The sequence below is a fragment of the Mustela nivalis genome, assembly GCF_964662115.1.
Source record: "Mustela nivalis genome assembly, chromosome: 12".
Taxonomy (NCBI): Eukaryota; Metazoa; Chordata; class Mammalia; order Carnivora; family Mustelidae; genus Mustela; species Mustela nivalis.
Window position 1 is genome coordinate 22,999,211 of NC_139031.1, and position 24,764 is coordinate 23,023,974.

At 41.8% G+C, this 24,764-nt stretch overlaps 1 protein-coding gene across 1 annotated transcript in view; it reads right to left on the reverse strand.

Annotated features, from left to right (window-relative positions):
* SND1 (staphylococcal nuclease and tudor domain containing 1) overlaps positions 1 to 24,764 on the reverse strand; it is a 411,376-nt gene that overhangs the window by 159,148 nt on the left and 227,464 nt on the right. The window contains exon 14 of the mRNA XM_082694082.1: positions 11,938 to 12,010. Within this exon, the coding sequence (XP_082550208.1) occupies positions 11,938 to 12,010 (73 nt within the window). The remainder of the gene's footprint in view (positions 1 to 11,937; positions 12,011 to 24,764) is intronic.

Below are 24,764 nucleotides of genomic sequence, written 5' to 3' on the forward strand. Positions count from 1 at the left end.
TACCGAGAAATTCTAATTCTTCCTGAAGAAAAATACAGATTTAACTCTGCCTCACCTAGTGACTTTACAACTCTGGTTTAACGTAATCACATGAGATACTGTATTGGGGATCTTGAAGTACAACCCTAAGAATCTAGCTTACCATTGGAAACCATGGACCCCAGAATGCATGAGTGATGGCAGAGAATTCAGACAGAGTTTTGATCAGCATACCCAAATGAATCTGGAGGAACTCCCATCATTGTCATATTTTTCTCTAAGAGTACACAGCTAATTATGGATGCCCTGAATTTCTTACACATTGAAAACCACACAGACACCATGATTACATACATTTATCTACTTACTATTCTTAGGAAACACTCTTAACTGTGATGGCATAGAGCCATAAGACATTGCTCCTGGGGATAATTCAGTTGGGAAAATTCGCTTTTGCTCCCTATGTTCCTTCAGTTAACAAAAACTGCTCTAAAGTCACCAGTAACTGGTTTTGCTAAATCCATTGGATAGTTCTCAGTCTTCATCCTTCTTCATCTTGAAGCAGCATGGTTAATCTTGTGCTGTAAGGCTCTCTCTTCTTAGTTACTACGATTTCCTCTGATAGCTCGGGAAACACGTTTTTTACGTTTGTTTGGTGGGTTATACCCATCAAATAATGTATGATCTTTCTATTTTGGAGATAAAGGGCTTGGCCTAGAGGCTCTTCTCTTGATATTCTCTGGGAATTTTGTATATTCATACCACATATATACCCAACATCCCTAAGTTCATGCATGAAGCCCAGGCAACTTTTTGGGGGCCCTAGATCATTTGAATGGCTCCTGGTACCTCACTTTTAACGTGTCCAGAAACTCTTAGTTTCCCCCGCAATTCTACACCACCAGTATCTACCATATGGGAAAAGCAGTACCACCAAATCACCTGTTGTTTGTAGCCACTGAGAGTGCTCACGCATGACGCCTAGTTTCATCCCCCTGATGCAAGCAATGACCACATTCTACCAGTCCTGCCACCAAACTAGATCTCAAATTTATTTTCCCACATCCACTGTCACAGCCTCAGTTTCAGCTACTGTTCAGTACCCCAGTAACCAGTGTCCTAAAGCCACTCTTGCTCAAGTCTGTCTCCAGCAGCAGCCAGGATAGTGGCAGTAGGGTGGGGTAGGGGATAATACATAATTATAAAATGCTGACCTTATTAGTCTCTCCCTTGTCAATAATTTCTCATTATTTTTTGGACAGATTTCAAAAGTTCTCCTCAAGGATCACAAAGTAAATGTTTCAATCATTTGCTGTCTTAATTTCAATCACTATCTTTAATATTCCAGCAACAGTGGCCTTGCCTCTTAGATGCAAGCAACTTCCTACCTCAAGACCTTTCTGTATAGAGTTTCATTCTTTAGCCCTGAACAAGATCTTTAATGGACTCCTTCTTTAGACCTCACTTTATAATCACTTAGAAGACTTTGTCTGACCATGTGGAATAAGCTCTAACACATACACTCACTACTAGCACAAGTGTAATTATAGAAAGACTTGCAGGGGCACCTGGGTGGCTCAGTCAGTTAAGTGTCTGCCTTTGGCTCAGGTCAAGATCTCTGGGTCCTGGGATAGAGTCCCCAGCCAGATCCCTGCTGGGGGGCAGGTGCAGAGCCTGTTTCTCCCTCTCCCTGTTGCACCCTTGCTTGTGCTCTCTGCCAAATAAATAAATAAAATCTTAAAAAAATAAATAAGAAAAATTGCATGTCATATCAACACCCAGCATTGTGTGTGACATATAAGCAGCACTCAATAAATACTTACGGTTTGATCATTCCTTCACTGACTCAACATGACAAATGCATTTAAAAAACAGGCCAGATGGCATATGCTAAATATCTAAAGAGATAAAGGGGTGGCTAAAGTACTCGGAAAAGGGAGGTTTATGATATGGGACTTGAATTGGATAAAGAGTTTAGAATGATGATGGCAGTGGTAGTTACCATGCATAGAGGACTTTCTATCTGCTCAGTAGATGCTCGGCAATTTGCTAATAATCACCACCACCATGGGAACCAGGGCCCTCGGCTGAGCTCTTGCGTCAACGGCTGTGAGTACTCCGCACATACTAAGGGATTTGATCACACCACAACCTAATGAGATAAAGGCCATTATTATTCATTTTACAGTGGAAAAATTGTGGCATGGAGGGGTTAAATAGCTCCCTCAAGGTGACAAAGTCATAAGCAGTGGAGCCAGGACCTGAGCTTGGCTCATCCGATACTGGACCCAGGCTATGGATCATGACTCCACACTGCCACTATACTGTAGTAAATATGCACCCTTTCCACTGTATCCTTCTACAAGCCTGTCCACTTCTAGGTACCAACCAGCACAGTTAACCCTGTACCTAGCAGTCAGGGTCACATAATCTACTGAACACAGTATCATATTGCTTTAGGTCACCACCTGGCAAATCAAATCTAAACGAGGCTCTGTGAAGAGATACAAAAAAAGACCTCCCTTCCCTAGGAGTTTAGAAACCAGTGCGCATGTCAAACTTGAGAATAGTTACCAATCAATACACCAATAAGCACAAAATCATGGTAGTAAGTGATTATGTAAATGCCCAAGAAAGGCGTAAGCAGAAGGTAGTGAAGATAGAAAGGGGAAACTGCCTGGAAGAAAGGACATGCCCTGAAGGAGGAGAAAGACATGGTCAGGAGAGGTGAAGAGAGTCCTCCAAGAAGAAGAAATGCCATTCAAGAAACACTAATTAATTACACAGTCTACATTGAGAAACTGAAACGGGGATGGACTGAATGACATAAAAGAAAACAAATGGTTTCTCCAGTGGGAGAGGTATCTGGACATGCTGCAGTAATGTATTATCAATAGAACTCTAAATTCAAAACCTTGGTAATATCTGTCTCAGACACCCCCAAACCTGACACTGTCTTAGGAATTCTATCATTTCTTCCTGAGAACACCATTTCTTGAAGAACTGAGGCACAAAATTACTAGGTAATTTCAAGCTGACCCTATGCTCTGATTCAAGGATATTTATCTAGACATCAACACTGCAAAGAGAGTCCAAAATTCTGTACAACATATTCTGTAGGGAGTATGTTGGAAGCATGCTAAATAAAGCCTTAAAATACAAGTAAGCAGAATGTCTATGTTAGTAAAATGACTTACTTTGAGATGTTTATATAAGCAATAGCCACAGGACAAAACGAGTTCAATCTAGGGCTAAGCAGAGTTATGATGGTGAAGTGGAGAGTGAAGCCAGGGTTGGCTAGAAATATTTCAAGTTCTATCACATCATTCAGCAGCCACGAGACAGAGAAGACAACCCAAACACACACCTGAACCTGGGAATCAAAAATTTTATCAACTGCCTTCAAAATATCCTAACATTCATTTGGCTAAGCCTGTGATGGGTTCGTTTAACCAATTTGGACCCATGAAATAGAATCAAAGAACAATATCCACATGTATCCAGAGAACAGGAAAGAAAACTCAGGAGCAGAAATCAGCAATACCCAAATCTATGCTAGTGGCTGCTCCCTGTGGGAAGAGGTGTCACTTCATTTGGAAGAAGCTCCTGAACTCCCTCAATTTCCTTTCTCTTTCTGTTGGCTAAAGGAAGAAAGTAGAAAGTCATTATTAGAGCTCAGGACACTTAAATGAAAGCCAGGAACCTGTTTCTAAGGGGCTCATTTGCATGCATTCCTGTGTGTGAAGCCATAGTTAAATAAGGAATCCAAAGGGAAATATAAAAATCTGTGGCAGAAAACTTCCTGAAACAGAGTTCAGTGCAGGGACATATCAAGTCTGATTATTTTGGAAAGAAGAGGTTTTATCATCAGACGCAACAAATAACGAATGCCTGCCTTTGATCGTGCTCCACCTCTGGGCAAGTCACTTGATCAAATGTTTCTTCAGAGGTGCTGAATTGCACTGCTGGGACACACTCAGCAAATGTCAAATTGTGCCCTGTCTTCAATGTCCAATCTCTTTACCTCAATTGGCTAGGGTGCCTGAATTTTCCACAACAAAAACCTATTGGTGAACATAATGGTAGACCAAGTAAGGTACACGGCATGGAAGCAGGCAATCTGTAGATGAAAGAGACATTCACTTTACAACTTAAAAAAAAAAAAAAAAATTACTTTCACAATGAAACGACTCTTCACATTTCTGGGTATACAGCAAGCAATCAAAGACCTTTCAAAGCACATGATTACATGATCTCTTATTGCCCAATTTATAAATTGATATTCTATTTCTCTTGTTTCTGCAATTGCTTCTCCTTTTAAAGAATAATTCCCCAAAATGGAAAAATCATGACTATTTATTTAAAGTAGCCTCCATGCCCACTGCAGAGCCCGGCGTGGTGCTTGAACCCACAACTCTCGAGATCAAGAGTTGGACAACTCAACCAACAGAGCCACCCCGGTACCCCCAAATTGTAACACTTTAATACAAATATAAAATGAACACAGCAAATATTTATTTTAATCCACTAATTAATGAGGCACCCAAGAAGATACTACAACTATTCAAAAGAGAATCCGAAGACCATATATATATATATATATATATATATATATATATATGGCAACCAGATGCTGAAATGAATTGACTGAAGATGCAAAACCGTAGAGTAAAATTACAGAGTGAAAATGTAACATTTGAAATAATTTCTTTTACAGGGTGGAAATCAACCATGTTGTATGTATAGGACCATATTTGTACAAGCAGGAAATCATCTGCATCATCACATCAGGCCTTCACAAATTAAACTCTCCCTGCAGAGGTGCAAGACTGCCTGGCTACAAAGGAGCAGACCCCGACAGAATCAGATAACCCCAAGGGGTTGACCAGGCAGAACCCAGAATTCCTCTGAAAGAATACCGAGTAATTTTTGTGCCTGTCCCAAAGTCTTTAACAATTTCTCCTGATACTCCCAACTAATGGAGATGAGATACTATGTCCTAAATTTAGTGCCCTATGGTGCAAAATGAAGAAACAAACAAACAAAACTTACCCTGCTAACAAAACCATGCGCACACACATAAAAGGAACAGAACTGAGTGGAAGAGTGGATTTAAATTTGTAAAAGGAGGTACCTTAAACATAACCATCACTAACTATGGTAAACACTGAAATATAATCTTGAAATAACTCCAGCATTTCTTTCCAGGTTTCACTGAGAAACTCATTCAGTCTGAGAAAGACTTCTCTCCTCTGCCCACTGAGCATAAATGCTTTCAAATTTTGTTAGAAGGAGAAGGGGATACCCCTGCAGTTCTGGGGAGTTTGAACAGAGAGCTTCAAAAACAAGAACAACTGGCCACAAAGGACTACTATGGCTGAAAGAACAATGGACAAAAAGACAGTGAAGCAATGCCCTCAACTGTCAGGGAGAGCAACTAGCTGAAACAAACTCCCCCAACACAGTCAAGGTCACCTTAACAACACCCAGCTCTGGAGGGGAGGAGTGGGGAAGAGAGGAAAAAGTTAAAAAGAAAAGAAGACACCCCATCCATCTTAGCAGCTAAGAAACTTCCAGAGCAGCTGCCACTTGGGAATCACAGGTACCTTGTGCCACAGGGCTGCAGTACGTGTTTCTGTGCTGCGAGAATCCAACACAAGGAACTGCATGCTGCAGTCCGCTTGAAGTTTAAGAACCTTGAGTGGGGACGGAGGAAGAAGGGAACCGAGGAGCAAGATCTTCCCCCAGATTAGCAACATCTTAAACTTTGAAATATACAGGAGCGATGAAAGAAAACAACCACAAGAACCCATCACCATTATACATCATGGCTTCCCCACAAGGGGCCACCATATTTATGGAGCACATCATGCTTGCCCTAGAGAGCAAGGTCAGCAGCCAGTGAGAGTTCCTATGGGATTTCTCCAGGGTGGCAAATGCACAGCCCAGCTGTGGGGCCAGTGGCGATGGTGTGAATGGAGCTCTAGCGCTGAGCAACCCTCCAGGTCACAGAAGCCCACCACGCAGAAACCACAGGCTTTGGCCTTGTGTAATTGGTACAAAAGGGACATCAGAACTAGACTGGAGGCTAAGAAAGAGTAAGAGAGGGAAGCGCTATTAAAACAACAAAACAACAAACAAAAAATGAGCAATGGTGCCATTAAGGTACGGTGATTAGAAAGAATAGAAAGGTGGCTGAAAAAAACTACAGACTAATGAAAGAGACCATATACATACATGGGCCAGAAGACATGGAAAAGGAAACCAATTTCACATTGACCTAACTTACAAAGCCTCTAAGTGATGGTATGGTTTTCACCCTCTTTGCACTTACAGGGCAAACCAGTTTTAACTTCCCTTTAGCCAAAAAGGATATTATTATTACTTAACTCTTCCAGGGAGGCCTAGATTCATGGGGGAGTTAGGGAAAGAGAACTTCTGTAAAGGGGCTAGAGCCTCAAGCAAAAGGAGGATAGCTTAAATACCCCCAGGAAAAGAGGACAATACAAATACAAGAAAGCATTGGAAAATTAGGAGCTGAAGGAAAAGGTCAGGAGAAAATGCTAGAGAAAAATCCCATTTCCTTATTTATTTTTGAATATATTTATTTATTTGAGAGAGAGAGAGAGCATGCGGGGGTTGCGGGGGGGTGGGGGGGCAGAGAGAAAGTGTGAAGCAGAATCAGCAAGGAGCACAGAGCCTGACACGGGCTGGACCTCAGGACCCCGAGAAGATGACCTGAGCCAAAACTAAGAGTCAGATGCCTAACCAACTGTGCCACACAGGCACCCCTATTTATTTATTTTAAAGAAACACTTCGAGCCTTTATGTCTGCAAGTTAGCTTCTTACTGGTCAATTCAACAATATATACATTTTGTGATATACTAGAGCAAGAGGGACCCCAAAATTTGACCTTCTACTTCCTACCCTCAGAGCTAGTCTTTGGATCACTCCAAGCTCTGCTTTAAGGAAATTCTGAGCAATAATACTACACATGTCCAATAAAATCATCATGGAGAGGTTACGCGAAAGTTCCCATGTAACAAGAGCAAGGAACCAAAGTCCAAGTGAACACAGCAGCAGTGAACAGAAAAGAAGACACAGGGATTTATTGACGGCAAGGAAGGAAAGCAAGCAGCAGCAGAATTAATAGAGGAGCTGGGGTGCCTGGGTGGCTCAGTTGGTTACGCAGTTGCCTTCAGCTCAGGTCTTGATCCCAGGGTCCTGGGATCAAGCCCCACATCAGGATCCCTGCTCAGCGTAGAGCCTGCTTCTTCCTCTCCCTCTGTCTGCCTCTCTGCCTATTTGTGATCTCTATCTCTCTGTCAAATAAATAACTAAAATTAAAAAAAAAAACACACCCAAAAACTCAAAAAACAAACAAACAAAAAACAAAACAGAGGAGCTGCACAACTCTGTATCACGAAGTGGCAGAGATGTTCAGACAAGGGAAACTCCATCTGAGGGACCTACAGAAGCATGACTAGACAGGTCAGGCTGTTGGCCCTGGCTCTGTCCTCTTGTACTGCTGGCAACAAACAAAGTCTCCAGTTCCTCACGCACCAGGAAAGAAAGAACAGACACAACGGGCAATAGAGGAAGAGTAAAACAGATAGTGTGACTCACTGAGTACTACTCACGCACCAACAGAAAAGGAAGGAATGGAGGGGGCACAGGAAGAAGTCAGCCCGTGCCGGCTGCAACCTGAGGAGTGGGCAGCTCCTCAGAACAGTAATTGATTTGTCTGATTTACCAGAACAGTAAGCCACGCACCAGCCCCATTTTATTGCCTGTTTTACATTCTATATCTGCAGGAGATCGTATTTATTACAGAACAGACTACAGCAAAAACAATAATAAACCCAAGATAAGAAACAGCCTTATATTCCACTGACACGCACATTCCAACTTTTGTTTGCCGGTGAGGGAGGGAGTGGAGACTGGATCGAGGAAAAACAAACCCCGCTAAGAATAAAAATGTGAATCTATTTAGTGAAGCAGTCACCACAGAACCATCCTCCAAATCAAATCAGATCTAGTGCCAAGTCTGTCAAAATCTTAGTTGGTTTCAAATTCATAAAAACACCCTGGCCTAAAGGGAAACCAGATGATTATAGAAAAGACAAACAATGACCAGTACTAAAAATATTCCAATCTCTTCACCTTGAAAAATCAGAAATAAAGGAAATTATTAACTTCTTCAGGATCCAAATCACCAGACTGGCAGTACTTTTTTCCTTAGTGGTTACCCTGAGAACAGATGCAGAAGATGCAGAAAAGCCAGGGTTATCAAACCCCTATTCGAAAGGCGGGGTTCCACTCGGTCGGTGTTACACACAAATGCTTTATGGAAAACACTGCATTCAGCGGACACCAGTGGCAAAAATCATCTATGTTAACAAGAAAACAACAGAGAAAAGAACCACCCAAAAGTTGGGAGCTAACAACATTTCTGAAAAATCAAAACCTGTCAGAAGCTGACAATATGGGACGTGGTACCAGAGGCTTTAATGGCAGAGCCGAACACAAAGTGAAAACACATGTCGAGTAACCCACATATCCAGTCCAGTCCCGGGAAGCCAATGAATGTATATGAAAAGGCCTCCCTGTTCCACTGCCCAGAGGCTAGCCTCTCCCTCTCTTCCCAAAGCAGGTGCTCTTCCTCTATCTCCTGTGCTGGGATACACTCCCTTCCTAACACAGAAGTCAGCCATGCAGGCCTTAACACTTGCTAAGGCTCCACACCAGGCCTTTTAAGGCACTCCTGACCTTTACACAATGAAATCATCTTTGAAGAGATACGGACAATGGGAAGAGACTCAACCCTAAGAGAGGAGATATGGACAATGGGAAGAGACTCAACCCTAAACGTTCTAGGCCATTAAGCTTAGAACAAATTACATCCACGACGTAAGATCTTCTATATAGCATATTTCTTGAGTGTGTTTAGGAGACCAAAGTGTGATCTCTTTTCTTTTCTTCTTATGTCTTTTCTTTTTATTCCAAGGACATATATTGGGATGACAAGAGGCATTATGCATAAATACTGGTCTACACTAAGTTATTCTGGCCACATATTGCATATCCCATCAGCTCAACAAACACTTCCATTTATCATGACCTACACCCGACAGGAGGAACAATGAACTGGGGAAAGACCCAGTAAGAAAGAAAGAAAGAAAGAAAGAAAGAAAGAAAGAAAGAAAGAAAGAAAGAAAGAAAGAAAGACAGAAAGACAGAAAGAAAGAAAGAAAGAAAAGAAAAGAAAGAAAAGAAAGAAAGAAAGAAAAGAAAAGAAAGAAAAGAAAGAAAGAAAGAAAGAAAGAAAGAAAGAAAGAAAGAAAGAAAGAAAGAAAAAAGACTCAGAAAGTTTTATAAATCCATTATGAATGTGTGTATTTCATTGTTCTTATTGGGGGTGTTTGGTCTTCATCTGCCTGTTAAATGATTTGCCTATCTGATCCCACACACTCACCTGTCCCCTGGACAGTAACATCGCCAGAATGCTGCAAGAAGCCAAAAAGCCATAAACGGCACAAGGGAGCCCAACACACACATACTTAACACAACAGTGTGACAGAAAGAAGCGGGGGTTAGAAGCAGGGAGACAAAGTTCTTCTATTACAGAGGGCACTTAAAAAAAAAAAAAGAGAGCCTGAGGAGCTGAATCATGTGTGATGGAGGTAGACAAGGTCACTCTGACATCTATTTAAATGGAACAGCTTTTTCACTTTCTCTCTCCCACTTGTTCAAGCTTTCCTTGTTTATTTATGTGATAACTGAGGGAGATTTAACTCACATGTATTTTTAAATACCAGAAGAGCAAACCAATTCTCCAAAATCAAGACAGAAAGGAGAATAAAGAAATGTATGAAAATGAGCTATAGCTGGGGAAGGAGGAGAGAAAAATAGGAAGAAAAAAATTGAAAACAAGTTTCATAAAGATCATTGCTGCAAAAAGGAACAAAAGACAACACTAAAACACATCAAGGCGTAAGTGGGAGATTCAAAGACAGCAATAGAGCATTAGGAAGCGAGGTTGGTAGGTGCCAGAAGCCCAGCCCCAAGGTGAGGGGGCCTCCATTCAAAAACCTGCTGAGGTCTTCCCCTCCCTGGCAATGGGAAGTCTGAGCAAAAGCACAAACTCCACAGGCCAAAAGGCATCCCATTATCCCCAAGGTTTAATTCAGCCTCTAGAAGGCCCTGGAATGCAGACTTGACGTAAGTTTTTGGATGGGCACATCTGGCCCCAGTGTGGAGTCATCAACGTTTTATTTTCCAAAACAGTTATTTACAACTTTCTTCTACCTCCAGTTGAACAGCCAAAGACTTGCCCTTTGATTACTCCACCATCTTCGACAAAAGAATATTAAAGAAAATATTGTAGATAATTGCACAGGAGACAAACGCAGCAATGATCACATATGTCAACGATAACAGGACAAGGTAAACCAGAGGGAAATCAGGCCTATTGCCAGCAAGCCAGGAGTCCCACCTGTTAACGAGGAGCCCTAGCACATCCATCTTGGTCACCTGGGGCTCAAAGGCCATTGGCAATAGGTTTCTGGGCCTCAGAGGAATCTTAGCTACAAAGAATGTGTATCAATGTACCTCACTCATTAAACAGAGGCATGACTTTTTGACAAAAGTCCACTCAATGTAGGGAACACTAATCTGTAGACTGAAGTGATGGGTCAGAGTAAGAAAAGCTCAACAGAATCCCATTGCTTCAAATGAACACGGTACCGCTATACCTGGGCAAGGGACAGCTGGCCAGACACATTTATAATAAGCAATCACAAGGAACAATAAGCAAAGTCTCAGCTAGGCTTGGGAACACAACATAACAAGAAGATAATACACTCTAATCCGTCACTGCTGTGGGCTAGGCTGAGCTCTAGAAGCTTTTGTTTATAGAAGCATTTTCTTCTGGGTGACCAAGGCAAGCTCCCTGAATCTCCAAAAGCTAAGATTTACTAGCCCTTTCTCAGTCATCTCCCCAAGGCAATGTGGTCCCCCTTACACATGGCCTGAATCCCCTCCTTAACCATAAGTTACTATGGAATTGAGATGGATGGTGTGTGTCCCAGGAACAGAGGGTAAACTGAGGAGCCAAAAAGCCTTCTCTGGGCCCGGGATCAAAACAACACCTTGGTGGCTCACTCTCCCCTTGGTTGGTTCTGTCTCTCTTTGTAGCAATTGCTGCTGCCCAACACTGTCACTTCCCCTGCCCACCTGCATGCAAGAATTTTTATCAGTTTGGTTCACTGTTACATTCTTAGTGCCTAGAGCAGTTCAGGCACAGTAAGCACTCAAATACTTGCTGAATAAATGAATAAACCTTCTTAACTGACACAGGTATTGTCTTCAGCCAAGAAATCCGAAATATACACGGGTAAAGTCCTACGCACTCAGCTGTCATTCGGACACACCCCTTTGGGGGCTCGGAAATATTTGCACCTTCCATTCCTCTACATCCTCTGTATGTATTAGCTCACAGGGTGGGTGCATATGCCTCTCCCTCAGAGATGACCTGAGGAAAAAGAAGCCACTAATTTTTAAGGTTGTCCTAAAATCTACACTTGACCTTCCTCCATTAAGACTTACTAATCACAGTGATAAGCAAACAGGGATTTAAAAAGAAGGTAATTTTTTCTTACTATGATTGGGAAGAAGTATCTCTAACTCCTTATAATGAAAGAATGGAAAAGCAGCACAGTTAACAGTTCAGGTGAAGAGACAGGAGGAGGTTTTATGCCCTAGTTTGAATTCTGCTTTCTCAGAATATAAAACAGGATCTCCATAGATGTATAAGCAGCAGCCCTAGAAAAATTCACATTCTGTGTCTGAAAACAAACAAGTTATAGAAAACACATAAGCTTAAGTCCTTTGGTGAATAAGCAGCCAAGCTCCTGGCACCTCTGAGCCACACAGCTCTATTCAGGGACACAACTCACCCCAGATATGTCTGCGACACGGTGGATAGGCACTTCCTTCTTGCTGTGCAATCCTTTGCCATTCTTAATAGCTCTGTAAAGGAAGAAGAAAAAACCCAATTAATATACAAATCACATTAGGAAGGGGTGGGAGGATGGGAAAGGGGTGAGAAGAGAGGTCGTTCAAATTGCACAAGTCACACTGTCATTACACAAGTCACACTGCACACTTCTGAGTAGCCAGTCTCTGCAGGAGCATTCGGTAGAGGGGAGAAGACAAGCCTGTTCTTCTAAGCCCAGGACTGAGTACTTGGCTGCTAGTTTCAGCTAACAGTGTGCCTGGTAATCAGAGAGAGCTCCAGAACTTGTTTCCAAATTAAAGGCATTGTTCCAGGCACAAAAGAAGAATCAGTTGGAAGAGCACACTCCTAAGAAACAGAAGTAATAATGTTTCTTTTCTGCTTTTAATCACATGAAACATTTTAAATGCAAAATATGCAGCTAGTGTTCCAATTCTAATGGAAATAAGTTCCTCCTAGGTAAAAAGATAAGTTGTCCTGAATGAAGAAACACTATACGAGAAAAGTCATTTTTAAGAGTGGGGAAAAAATTAGCAAAAACCACGTAACTGACATTAAGCTTCATTTTAAATCAGTTTCAGGTTATAGCCACAGTGGATTTAGCAAGGGATTTGGGGGAACTCTGTCACACATCTGATCACTGGTTGGTTTGCTCCAGTCTCCCATCTTTTATCTCCTAATCCCCTGAGTGGTAGCTTTGGGAAGTCGAAGCAGCATCAGTGCGTGTGATCACTCCCCTAACAATAAAGGACAGGAGAATACAACTGATCGGTAATTCACCAAGTCACTACACCGCAAGGTAAGACCTTCCCATGTGCCGCCACATTGCAGACCAAAGCAAGGAACATATTTGAGTTTAGAGAATGAAAAACAGAGATTCAGGGGTGTACCCACTCTCCTGTCTAGCCTTTGGAGAGTTTCTGAATTCCAGACAAAGTGTAAAGAAAATTGCCCAGACCAGGATCAGTATGTTGGACCCTCACACCTCACAGCAGTAGCCACACTTCTACCATAGCCCGCTCATGCTCTTACTTATTAATGGTCAGAAGTAGAGGCCACTACTCTGCAGGGCTTACTTTCAGGTCCTAACTTTCTAAATCAAACTCACATATACCAAATGGAGTGGTATACCAAATGGACTGTACCAGTGCAAAGTGTTACAGTCCTCCTTCTTATATGCTTGAAATATCTCTCACTCAATTAATCTGAAACACCTTCTATTCAGCAATAATTTACTGTCTACTTTCTATTCCATGACAAGGGTAAGAAACGAAAGTACAGATGTTTACTAAGAAAAACAAAGCCAAACAGTCACTCTGATCTGCACTGCTAACTGATAAAGCAGTTCAGAATTTCTTGAATTCCCATGGTTTTTCCCGAATTCAAATCAAGGCCTTTAGCCTTAGAAATTGCAAGTGGGTCAAAATTCTCCCTTTACAATTTAGTCCACTGATTTATTATTCAGGGAATGTGTTAAAAATCAGAGACTAGGGCTAGTTCTCAAGGTATGCTGCTATTACCTTGGCATTTACAAACTAATGGCAGAGGATGGAAAGATGACTTATATGGAAAACCAATGGGTGGAAGCCAGCAACAGATCTGACTCTTCTACCCTGGCCAGGCCTACATCCTGTGCCACCAATAGGCTCTCCTCATTTTGCTACCATAAACTCGAAGGAGCAGCCTTGAGAACAAGAAGCCTCTGTGAGGTGAGCGGCCCTGACTGTAACTTACCTTCCTCCAAGGGGAGGCCTGCTAAGCCTCCTGCAGGTCCTCTGGGGACATGAAATGCCTACAACCTTATCTTCTTCTAACAACAAGGACAACCAAAATAAACGGACCTGCCCTATAAACAGATGGGTTCATGTGACAGCACTGCTGAACTTGTGGCCTTTCCTGGGACCTGGAGAGCATCTCATAAACTACAGGGAAAAAAGAACAGGCCCTGAGCAGTAAGTCAGAAAACAAAGGTTCTTGAGGCAAAAGCAGCGAGGTGATAAACTAAAATTCTGCTTTCTTTTAGTGACCCCAAAGCAGCTCTGTACCCAGAGCAGAAATCCAAGACTTAGCCAAGATTAAGCATGCTTAAGGGAAAAAAAAATAATACCCTAAAACCAGAAAACATGAATTAAAAACCAAAATTCTTTAGAATTAAGCCTTAATAAAAATTTTTTGAGAAAAAGAAAAACTTCTTCATGCTCTACCTTGTTCCTAAAAAGGATACTTTATCAGTCATTTATTTGCATATAGGCATTAAATTTGGAAAAACCTTCAAACACTTTATCTTTTCATACTTAGGACTGATAAATTAGATCAATTTCAGACACATTCAAGAAGCAGCAAGAAAGCAGTATTTTATTATCACAATATCTAAGCAGATGAACAGTTCTCACTGTTCTTAAGAAAACAGAAAAAATTGAAAGAATAATTTATACACACTACGTAAAATAATGTCCACCTAGGAAGCGCTCTAAAGTCTAAGTGGTATACCGGACCCCAGCGGCCGGGTATGAGGGTTCTCCGAGAAATTGGCTACACAGTCTAATTCAGCATGGGTCTCCTTCCCTGTGCTGAGGTTGCTTTGGCTGTGGTTCCCAAACTGCTGCAGAAATGACCTGGGAGGCATCTCCGAAAAACCTCCCTCGGCCTGAAGCAAGGCTGATGCCACAGCAACAGCTTCTTCTCAAGAGAAGTACCCAGTATAGAAATCCATGCATTTAGCTCGAAGAGGAAAGGAGCGAGCACCAAGAGTGGCAGGTTTGCTGTCGTTCTTTGCCAAAGGAAATAGAATATACATCTTGTTCCAGGACTCTAAGGATATGTAACATGACTGCCTACTAACTGTTGTATAAATGGTAAATAAAGTAGAGATCCAAAGTCTGCTGCTTTGCCACTACTTCTCAGTGGGGGCCCCTGCATTTTATGTAACCATGTTTCCCTGGGTTTGGGAAGCTGGGAGGCCTGGGAGGCCAGTCAGGTAGCAGTGTGCTTCCACTGACACCCGCACTACAGAGCAAATACCTGACCCCCCTCCCCACACTCCCTCCCCTCCCTGCAGGCTGCAACCACAGCTCAACATCCTTTTTCATTAGGCAAGGAATGAAACTCCAGACTTCTAAACTTCTCCTGCTGTGTCTGCTTAATAGCTGCTTTCTCACAAAAGCAGGCTGGTGCTCAGGCCAGCCAGGAGAAAGGAAGCAGTGGGGCAGAACACAGCCTGCTTCTCTCAGAAGCTTTCGTCTCCAGGAAGCAGCTGTGTAAAGATGGCAAAGCCAAGAGGTGTCAATAATGGACCGAAATCACCACCAGACAGGAAAAGTGAGTATATGTCCACCTAAATACACAAAGGGGTAACAGGGCAGAAGAAGGATAAAAACTCAGCTTTCTACGTTACTTCTAGAAGCATCTAGAAGCCACTGTGTGGGAAAGGAATACCATTCCAATCACTGGAAAACACTTTTCTCTCTTTAAAGTTTGAAACTGTCATGTATGGAATGCTACTGTCTCCCCAATTGAAGTTAAAACATGAACTTTGCAAAGACAGGTAAGAACACTGTTTACGCGAGATTACCTCCACTGCCTCAACACCACAGGACTAGAATCTTTGCATTCTCAATGCCAAGGAATAGAGTTTGCTCTAAGGATTTAAGGTCCCTTGCTCAGGCAGTAAAACCTAAGGACCAAGCTTCTCCAAGGCACCATTAATGTACAACAGTTCATCTTGTGCCAACGAACATGCCGTAGTCTTTTAGATTTATCTTTCAATTTTTATTATTATATTTTAGGCCACGGTCTTAAATCCAATTCAGTGATGGTAAATTGTTATTCTCAATATTTACTTTTGAGCGATTACAAAGAAAGCCTAAGGCTTTATAGTTAGATCCAACCTGGCCCAATCATAGAACAGTGATCAGGAATTCTTACCCTGGGGATGTAGGTGAGCTTCACACTTGGGATCCTGGGAGTTATCTATAAACTACCCTAAAATGACAGAATTACCCATGGGAATTTTGGGGGGGAATAGGAGCTTCCAACAGGGTTTCATAAGAACTACTTTCATACACTAAAGAGATCTAAAGAAAACCAAGTGATGGAAAGCAGAAGTTGCATACGGGGTGAGACGCAAGGGAGGATGTAGAGCTGAGGTCGGAGATCCTGAATCCACAATTTCCACTTAACAATACTTTCTTGTATCTAGGAACCAAAATGTCCCCTAATTGTTTCTGTTTCATCACCTACATCCAATATTTTCTCCCTTCCTAACTGTATTCATGTGGCCTTCTGGTAACTCTACTGGGCCAGGCCCTCCCCAGTTTATTCCAAGATAACATCAGGAAGTTTTTAATTAAACTCACTCAATCCCTTTTGATACTGCACATCACGTTGATTTGACACTGCACATGCTGTTGCATGACTTCTCCATAAAAATCTGTTATTTTGTTGACCTACTTTTATACCCAAAACAAAGACCATCAGCCTGTGACATCAAGTGAAATATACAATGCTTGGTTTTCATGGGCCTCTACCATACGGTCCCAATTTATGTCCTCACATGATTTCCATATTGCTCCTTTCAATCCAACTAGGCCCACTGTCTCCATGTGACCTCTGCGTAAGTTATTCATTACAGGTGCCTAGCCCGGTGCAAACTATAGAATGAAAAGAGTCATAGTGTATCCACAGCAACAACCTCACCACAATAATATCAGTGATCATTTCAGGAATACTTAACCTGGGGTCATAGGTAGACTGCAGTTTGTATGCTGGACGTCTCTATGAACTATACTTTGAAATGATAGCAAAATCATATTCTCATATATATAATCATTTTCTTTCACCTATATGTCAGTGTTTGTGTATCATTTAGTTCAGCAGGCAATTATGAAATGTAATACACTACTTTCAAAGTTCACTACATGTTACTCTTTATTTCTTATAGGTAGAGTCTTTGAGGGTTAGGATTCTGTCCTTAATATTTATTATGATGTTTAACACAGAAGCTATGTTCACCTAAGTTCTATAACTCAGGGTCATCTGGTTCGATAATGGTATGCCAAGTAAAGTTGGGCAAATGACGAGACAGACTAATGCGGAATGCTGAAAATACTTCCGACTGGAGACACGGGTAATGCCCAAGTGTCTGCAGCACAGGAGAGTGGGGCTTGCTGGCTCTCTTGGATACAGTTTCATGATCTATGCTCCAGTTCTTAGGCACCTTGGTTTTGCTATTTGGGATGGTGCAAAGCAGAGGAGCATAGAGCCTGGCCTCTGAGCAGAAGTAGACATACGTTAAGGACTAAAGGAGATGGGCAACAACAAGAATGGCAGTGAGTGGGAGCAAAGCTTTGACCACCAATGAAATAAACAACAAAACAGAACAAAGTGGCAGGATAATATGAAACTCCTACTAGAGAGCACAGGATAGATGACTGAGGGGAAAGGAAAACAAAAGAAAAGGTTAAAAAACAGAATAAAGAGTAAATAACTTGCTAAACTTCTAAAGCACCTCTCATTGTGTTTCAGGTCACATTGATGAATACAGTGTTTCAGCATGAACCAAATATAGATATCAATGAAACACAGCAGCAATAAGCAATCCCTTCGGCCCTTCTACCGGTTCCTTGGCAGTTGGAGGAAGCAATAGGGTCCCGATGCTCAGAAAGTCAGATACAGAGCAGGCACAGGTGCACAATGGTAGATGGGGATGCTAAGATTGTGCAGCTGGATTTTCAATGAAATCAGAATTACTGATAAGGAAGACAGAAAAGATGGAGAGTACATGGACTGGAAATGAGAAAAGTGAATCCTACGGTCAAGGGAAGGTAGGTGGACTAATGAGTCAGATAGGTATTATGAGGCAATAAAGCAAATTAACAAAGAATCCTAAGCCATCATCCCATCTAAAACGAATATAAGAAACCAAGACACATGCTATTGTGCCAGGTGTGGCAACACATCTGCAGTGTTTAGGAAAGGGTGAATGTGGGGGGGAGGGCAGGACAGATTGTGAGCTCTGTGGCAGACAACTACTAGGAAAGAAGTACCCCACTGCTAGATTGATGGGAAACACAAGTAAACTTCACTGGCCCAGATTAGGACCAAAGGACTATCATTGCTGTGTAGTCTAAAGCCTTTTTGAGAGGACAAGGCCTCAAGAAAGGTGAGATCGGAAGCAACGATAGCCCCAATGACCTTGTTTTTTATAATTATCCATGTTTTGAACACAAAGACAATACATGGTCATCAGAAAAAAAAAAAACCCAAAAGCAAAAACAACAACAAAAAACACATGCCTGGGTGGCATGGTTGGTTAAGCATCTGTCTTCGGCTCAGGTTATGATCCCAGAGTCCTGGGATGGAGTTACATGTCGGGCTCCCTGCTCTGCAAGGAGTCTGCTTCTCTTTCTGCCCCTCCTCCTACTCGTTCTCTCAATCTCTCTCTCTCTCTCTCAAATAAATAAAATTTTAAAAAAAGAAGAAGAAATAGTGGTGAAACAATGATCCATGATTTTATTCCGAAGCCTCACTAACAGAATTTCTAAGCACTTATACACATACAGCCGTCCACCGATACTTTAAGAAAACTGCGGAATAGTTCTGTAGTATCTTTTTTTCTGCTAGCAATGATAATTAAATGAATGCTTCCTTATGTTATTAATTTTTACATCATTCTAATAGCTGAAGATAAATCCATCACATGGATGCAAGCTCCGTAACTTGATCAATCACTTATCGCTAGAAGTTGATGTGAACAGAATACTATTATAAATAATGCCATGAGGAATAACTTTTAAATAAACTGTTGGGTGCTTCCCTAATTACTCCTTAGGATAAATTCAGAAAAGTGGAACTGCTGTGTCATAGGGCAATGCACACTGATTCCGGTTTCTGTCTCCCTTTTCTAAGATGAACCAGCAAAATGTGACTTGCCTCATGGACTCAGGGGATCAGGCTGTGATTTAGGTGCTTCTTCCCTATGCATCAAGATACCTACATATATCTCCACTCTTACAACTATATTTGTAATGATTTAATTGCTCATCCAAATCCCCATGAAACCATGTGTTTGTTTTTATCCCCAATGCACCTGATGAAATATTTGTCACTGGAATATGAACAAATAAGAGAAAGTTTTAATGTATCTTTTGACTGAGTGAAAAGCAGCAGACTCACTGTTTAGAAAATGGTTTTTCCAATGTGAGCTACATTTACGGGGACCTACTAGAAAAGATTCATTGCCATTCCACTAGAGATTTACCTCTTTGAACTTGATGCAAAAGCAAGAGGAATGGGAAATAATCCTTCTCAACTTCTGTGCCCAAAGCTGGAGGGGGAGAGTCAAGGGCAGCTTAGGATAAAACAGAAGTGCATGAGAGAGTTTATAAGAAATTTAGATGCAAAGAATCCTGCAAATGAAAGAAAGCTATGAAGAGGATTTCCTCTTCACAAGCAGCTATAAAATTCTGCACATCGATGTATCAGCGATTAATTATTTGAACTACAGTCGTCCTGAGAGACTTCGAAGGATTAGAAAAAAAGTAGGATAGGGATGTCGGTAATAGAGACTCAGCTCTCCAACCCACTCAACCACCTGACATTGCAGATGAGCCAAATCAAGTAAGCACAGCAACCCTCAAGATGACTTCATATTAAATTAGCCAAAAGCTGGTGGAGGCTACTCAGAAGGAATCAAACTTAGGAGCCATGAATGACAAGTATGAGGAAGGGGAGAGAGACAAGAGTCAACGGGAAGAAGCAGCTATTCAATTGCCTTGGTGGGAAACAAGCATGGCTGTGATCACGGGGAAGGCCCTACTAGGTAGCAAAGTCAAAGAAATCCAAAGGTTCTCCGTTCCCTGGCTTGTTCTCTATTTCTTAGAACCATGATCTTAATTCCAATTATAATAAAGATTATTAATCTTCCATAAAAGGATACCTATTTCAATTAGTTTTACAGTGGTCAGGAGCTGGGCAGTGGTTCTCAAATTTTAGTGTGTATAAAAATTACTTGAAGTATGTGTTAAAAGAGATTGACATGATTCAACTCCAGGGCTTCTGATTCAGTAGGTCTCAGGTGGGGGGCAGTGGGGGGCCGGGGGGCTGTGGGTTTACATTTCTAACAAGTTCCCAAGTAACAATGACATCGCTGATTGGAGGATCATACTTTTGAGAACCAATGGTTTAGGGAGTCAACTTGTAAGATGTTTAAAAGAGACTATGGTCAAGATCAAGTGTTCTCACTTTGCTGTTACAATTCATTTTGGATTAAAATTACATTTCCAGCATGATTATCTTCAAATGTTATTTTAAAATACATTTGAAATATATTTTGAAACCAAATATTCAGGCGTGGTGTTAAGAAAGCAGTGCCTCTTAGCCAAGAGAACAGTGAGGAGGATAAACTGCTCTGTGGTATATGCAGACAAACCAGATGATCTAGAAGGCTAACTCTAGATCTGAATGAATATAACCAGAGCAGACCAACGATTACAGAAAAGATTGGGCGAGGAAGATTTATCACGAGTTCATTATTTGACCAGGACCTGTAAACCACCCATGGCTCTGTGTACAACTTAATAGAAAAACCTAATGGGCTCCATCTGTACCCCAAACCCTCACACTGGTAATCAAGATACATCTCATAGCCTGAATTCTACTAGAAGGAATGGGAGTAGGGAGGGAAGAGAAGGATAGGATAAAGAGAGTGAGCAGATCCTCTTAATACCCTGAAGGAGAAAACTATCTGGAACCGGAGACATTATGCAGCTCTCCAGAAGTGGCCATTTGTGTTGCTTTAAATGCAGATTGATTACTGCTATTTGGATGTTGAGTGCATCATCTTTTCTGAAGAAAGGGAAAAGCTAAATTTCCCCACATTCAGCTGTATCGTCAAATCACTTCCCCACACCAGCTCTTTTAATGCATTTTCCTGTTATCACATCCACTTGCAATAGCTGATCTACCCTACTGCTCAAGAGTGAACCCCCCCCCTTGCCCTGCCCTACTGACCTGTGCTGAATCCCATTAACAACCTCATGACCACGACACATAACTACAAACCAAAAATGTAGCGGGATGTACACTTTCAGGGTTAAAAAGGAAAGGAAGCCATGAGGATACTGAAGAGAAAGAACAGCTTCCTTTTTCTGTGCTGGCCTCCAACCTGTGCTGGCATGATGTGATGCAGCTGAGAGGGCAGAAGACCATTCACCCAGTGCCAGCTTTCCAGCACACTGGGGTTAAAAACCCAACAGCACCCCAGGGTTACAGAATTCTACAACTGAACAGTAAAGGAAAGAGGAAAACTTCCAATCAAAGCTGTTTTTCAAAATATTCAGTAGGACTTAGTTTTACTCAAAGAGAAATTTCACTTGAGGTCATTAGACTGAAAGTGAGAAATCTTGGTTTATTTAAAGCTGTACCATTAAACTATTGAGAAGATAAGAACAGAGGCCGGATAGAAGAGATGAATTTCAGGGAAATGCTCTCATGGGAAAATTTAATAGAAATGAGAGACGGGATAAAAAAAGATGTAAGGCAGGCAGTGTTAACAATGGAAAGGGAAAAAGGAGGAGGGGGTAAGAAAACAGGAGGAAAAGCGAAGAAATAGGGAAAAAAATCACAATTTCCAGAGGTACTATTAAAATTATTTAATGTCGGTCCCTCTGAGATTACATGCTTTGTAAGGCTTGAGTCTATTATCTTTTTTCTTCATTACTATTATCCCCAATGTCTGGGACCCAGGATACACTCAAGAAAATGAGAATGGAGAAAAGAAATGAATGCAAAGCCATCACATGCAAGATAAACCTGCCTTCAACAACTATTCCCAGAAGAGGAATGTCTGTTTTCTTAGAGAACCAGTTAACTCATGTAATCTATACACTGTGATAAGATATATTAGTTTTAAAATTTCAAAACACATACTCAAGTTCAAATCCCCGTTTCCTCCCTGCATAGGTATACACCGATGAAACTTGCTTTTTATTAAGACATTTAACAAATCAGAACCAATAGTCAAACCAGTAGTGCTGAGCTCTTCCATTTGAGAATCCCTTAACTTAGCAATGGAAAGTGCTGGTGAGGAAGTCTTCACATTTGGTTCATAACCAGTATTACAAATGACAATTAAAGATACAGAGAGGAGGGACCTTATCCAAAAGTTCTGTATTTTTTTGAAGAAACAGCTTTAAACGATTTTTTTTTTCACCTACTGAAATCTTGTGGAAAAATATCTACAAATCAGAAAAAAGTGGAGCTGCTCTGGCTACACGAAGAGTAGGAGACCAAAAGCACTTCTTTCCCAGTGGTACTGAAAGCATTTCAGTGGAAATGCAAAATACACTTACAATTCACTGCTACAAATGCATGGAAATGGTAAGCCCACCTTGGCCCCCAACAACTACATCACCAAGAGAGAATGTTACTTCAGTTTCCCTCTTAATAATGAGTACTGATATCTGCCTAGGAAAGAGCAAGTTCTAGCCTCCCCATCAAAGCCTGTGATGGAAATGCCAGCACAGATTTCCTAGAGGTTCCAGCAGAGAGATGCCTGCCCAAGTAGGTAAAAGCAAGAGACATCTGATAGGATTTTAATCAAGGACTGGTGTTTATGGGTTTGGAGATTAGAGGTACATAGGTCAGCAAGGCAGGAGCACTAGTTGTTTGTTTTTAAAGAAAGGAGATGTTGCAAGGTTTGTTTCATGAGGAACACGCATCCCTGTGGAGCCCGGAAAGACAGGGAGCCCCAGGCAGAGCTGAGATGGGGAAAGACTTCTGCTTGCCTTTCAAAGATGCAGGACACTACCAGTTTTCTGAATCTGTGGTGTGCCTGGTTAGAAAGTGGATCCACACAAAAAGATAAGGGAGAGTCTGCCCTTTTCTCTTCTCATGAGATAACCCTAACCTCATTATATATGTCCAGAATGAATCTAAATTCATTTAAATCTACTCAGACACTAGATTGTTCGATGCAATTGTTTTCCCACAGTCAAGCTGGGGCATCAATTTCTTTTCTGACTATATACATCCTTATGTTGAAAAGACAAAATCTTAGAATTAAGAGGTGCCTTAAAGGAATCAAGCCCCAACACTGAGCTAACATAACTTCTGTGTTTTCCTGCAACAAGCCACAGATTCTAACAGTTTCTAAGAAATTTTAAAATATTACATTTTAAAATCAAGTTACTGGTAGCTTCAGGAGAATGCACACAGATGATATCCCCTGGGTCTGGATGTCCAAGGAAAACAAGGCACACGGCCAGGCTTTGATCTGGCTCCAAGCATTACCAGCTCTTCTTCAGTGCCCACAGCAAGCCCAACAAAACCCCACTTGGAAGACCTCTTAGAATGCTAAGGAAATTCATATTCTGGCCTACTTAAAATTAAAATGAAAGTGTTATGCCAAATACACAGGCTAGAGTATGAGAGAAGATACGAAAGTTCCCAATAATGACTCAGTATCTTAGAAATGCCTCAGAAATATTGCAATAAAACGAAAACGGAAAATGCTGGAAAGTCTATATGGGGATGAAAAATTAGGGTGGTGCAGGAAAGACATGATCTGTCAGACTCCTAAAGAAGTGCGTATGAGGCCCCTAAAAGAGGGAACCGAGTTCAGGAGTGACAACACAAAGCGTAGGTCAGCTGCATGTAGGCCTTATTTTTTGTTTTCCCCCCACTAAAAACACGATATACACACACTGGAACTCTCAGAAGCCTGGGACAAAATCAAGGGCTTTTCAATGGAGCCCATGAGACAAGGTGTGAGAGTACCAGCAAAAATGCCAAAAAAAAAAAAAAAAAAAAAAAGACAAAACCTTATCTTGCCGGGACACAAGGTAATGAGGGAGGAGGCAGCTGATGACAGACAACTGAATCGGAAAGGAAGGCACCTACTGGGAATTAGGGGTTTATTTATCCTTCCAACAAAAAAAGATGTGCTTTCCTCTAAATATGTCAGCTCCTGGAGGTATAATGAAGGTTTCCCAAAAGGAGAAAGGCACGTGAATGAAGGGGCCTTGAAGGGTCAACACACTGATTTCAGAGCTGCAGAGGTGGTCGCAGCTTGCTTCTGGATGGCAGGTGGAGACACTCGGGAGTAGCAGGCGAACTTCAAACTGGGGCCCTTCCTCCCTGTCTCTCTCCTGGCTTCCCAGTGAGCGCATTACACATCACTCCTGGAGCTCTGGTCCTATGGTCTGAGGAGTGCGGAGAACACAGCCCCCTGCGAGGGAAGCAGTGGCCACTGAGCCCCGAGAAAGCTTGTCAACTCCTGGGCAGGCAACTGCCCTGACCCACGAAGTCAGCTGCATTTACAGGCTGCCCTTTCCCCAAAGCTTACAATGTTGCTCTAGAAGGATTAATGACCAAGCAAAGTCACTGGAAGAGCAATGTGCACCAGTGCTGGTATCGCTAGTGATAACCAGAGGGAAAAAGTGCAGGATTCTAGAGGCCAGGGACAGAGCAAGCTGTGGGAATCAACACTCCTATGTGGAAGGGCTGAAGAAAGTGCCGGCCTCCCTACGTTACCCTCACCCACATATTATTTACCTAACGAGTTCCAGGGTGAAAGACTGATATGAATATAGCAGATGTTATTAATTTGGCCTTTGCTAATGCATTAGATACAGCACCTCAAGAAATTGTACTTGGGAAATTAATTCAAATTGGCTTGGTTCAGTACACAATCACCGAAGATTAAAAAGTAGCTGAAGGATGATAATCAAAAGATAGTTAAGTGACAGTCCATGCAGTGAGAGACTTGGG